The sequence below is a fragment of the Antrostomus carolinensis genome, unplaced genomic scaffold, assembly GCF_000700745.2.
Source record: "Antrostomus carolinensis isolate BGI_N321 unplaced genomic scaffold, ASM70074v2 scaffold22119, whole genome shotgun sequence".
NCBI lineage: Eukaryota > Metazoa > Chordata > Aves > Caprimulgiformes > Caprimulgidae > Antrostomus > Antrostomus carolinensis.
The window spans coordinates 386-896 of NW_010336705.1; the positions used below are offsets into that span (position 1 = coordinate 386).

The window sequence follows — 511 nt, forward strand, 5'->3', positions numbered from 1 at the left end:
CCACGATTCTCCAAAGAGCTGCCTCACTTCTACCTAAGGTTCCTCCTTTAGTCCTGCAGTCCAGGCCCCTTATTCCTCCCTCTCCTTGTTTCAGATGTTCATACCCTCTAAAACTCCTGATTCTTAGGCTAACAAAACGTTTCTAGGTTCCTGGGTTTTCTCCTACATTGCCTTCCGTTGATACCCTGACATGTTGGTTTTGCACCAGTTTTCCTGCCCAGAAAAGCTACTTCAGAGAGTCTGTCTTTGATCTTAAGATTTGATTTTAATCCTTTTTCTCTCTCCCATCCATTGATAGATTTATATGAACCCTCAGAACAGCAGCATCGCTCCCACACTGCGAATAAGAGTCGGAAGCAAACGCAAAGAGAAAAAGCCTTCCAGCAGCAATGTCAGAAGCTGGGACTGCAGGGTGGAGCAGCCTCTGTTCCTCCTGAGCAGTTGCTTTCTGCACCAAAACACAAGCCTGGTCATCCTCAGCAGCCTGTGCCACCACCTCTTCCTCCTTCAG

At 47.6% G+C, this 511-nt stretch overlaps 1 protein-coding gene across 1 annotated transcript in view; it reads left to right on the forward strand.

The window, feature by feature from the left end:
* Positions 1–298: 298 nt before the first annotated feature.
* Positions 299–511, forward strand: part of GORAB (golgin, RAB6 interacting) — a gene marked incomplete at its 5' end in the record, with an annotated part of 7,775 nt that continues 7,562 nt past the window's right edge. Inside the window, one exon of the mRNA XM_010174962.1 lies at positions 299–511. This exon is cut by the window's right edge and continues 130 nt beyond it. Within this exon, the coding sequence (XP_010173264.1) occupies positions 299–511 (213 nt within the window).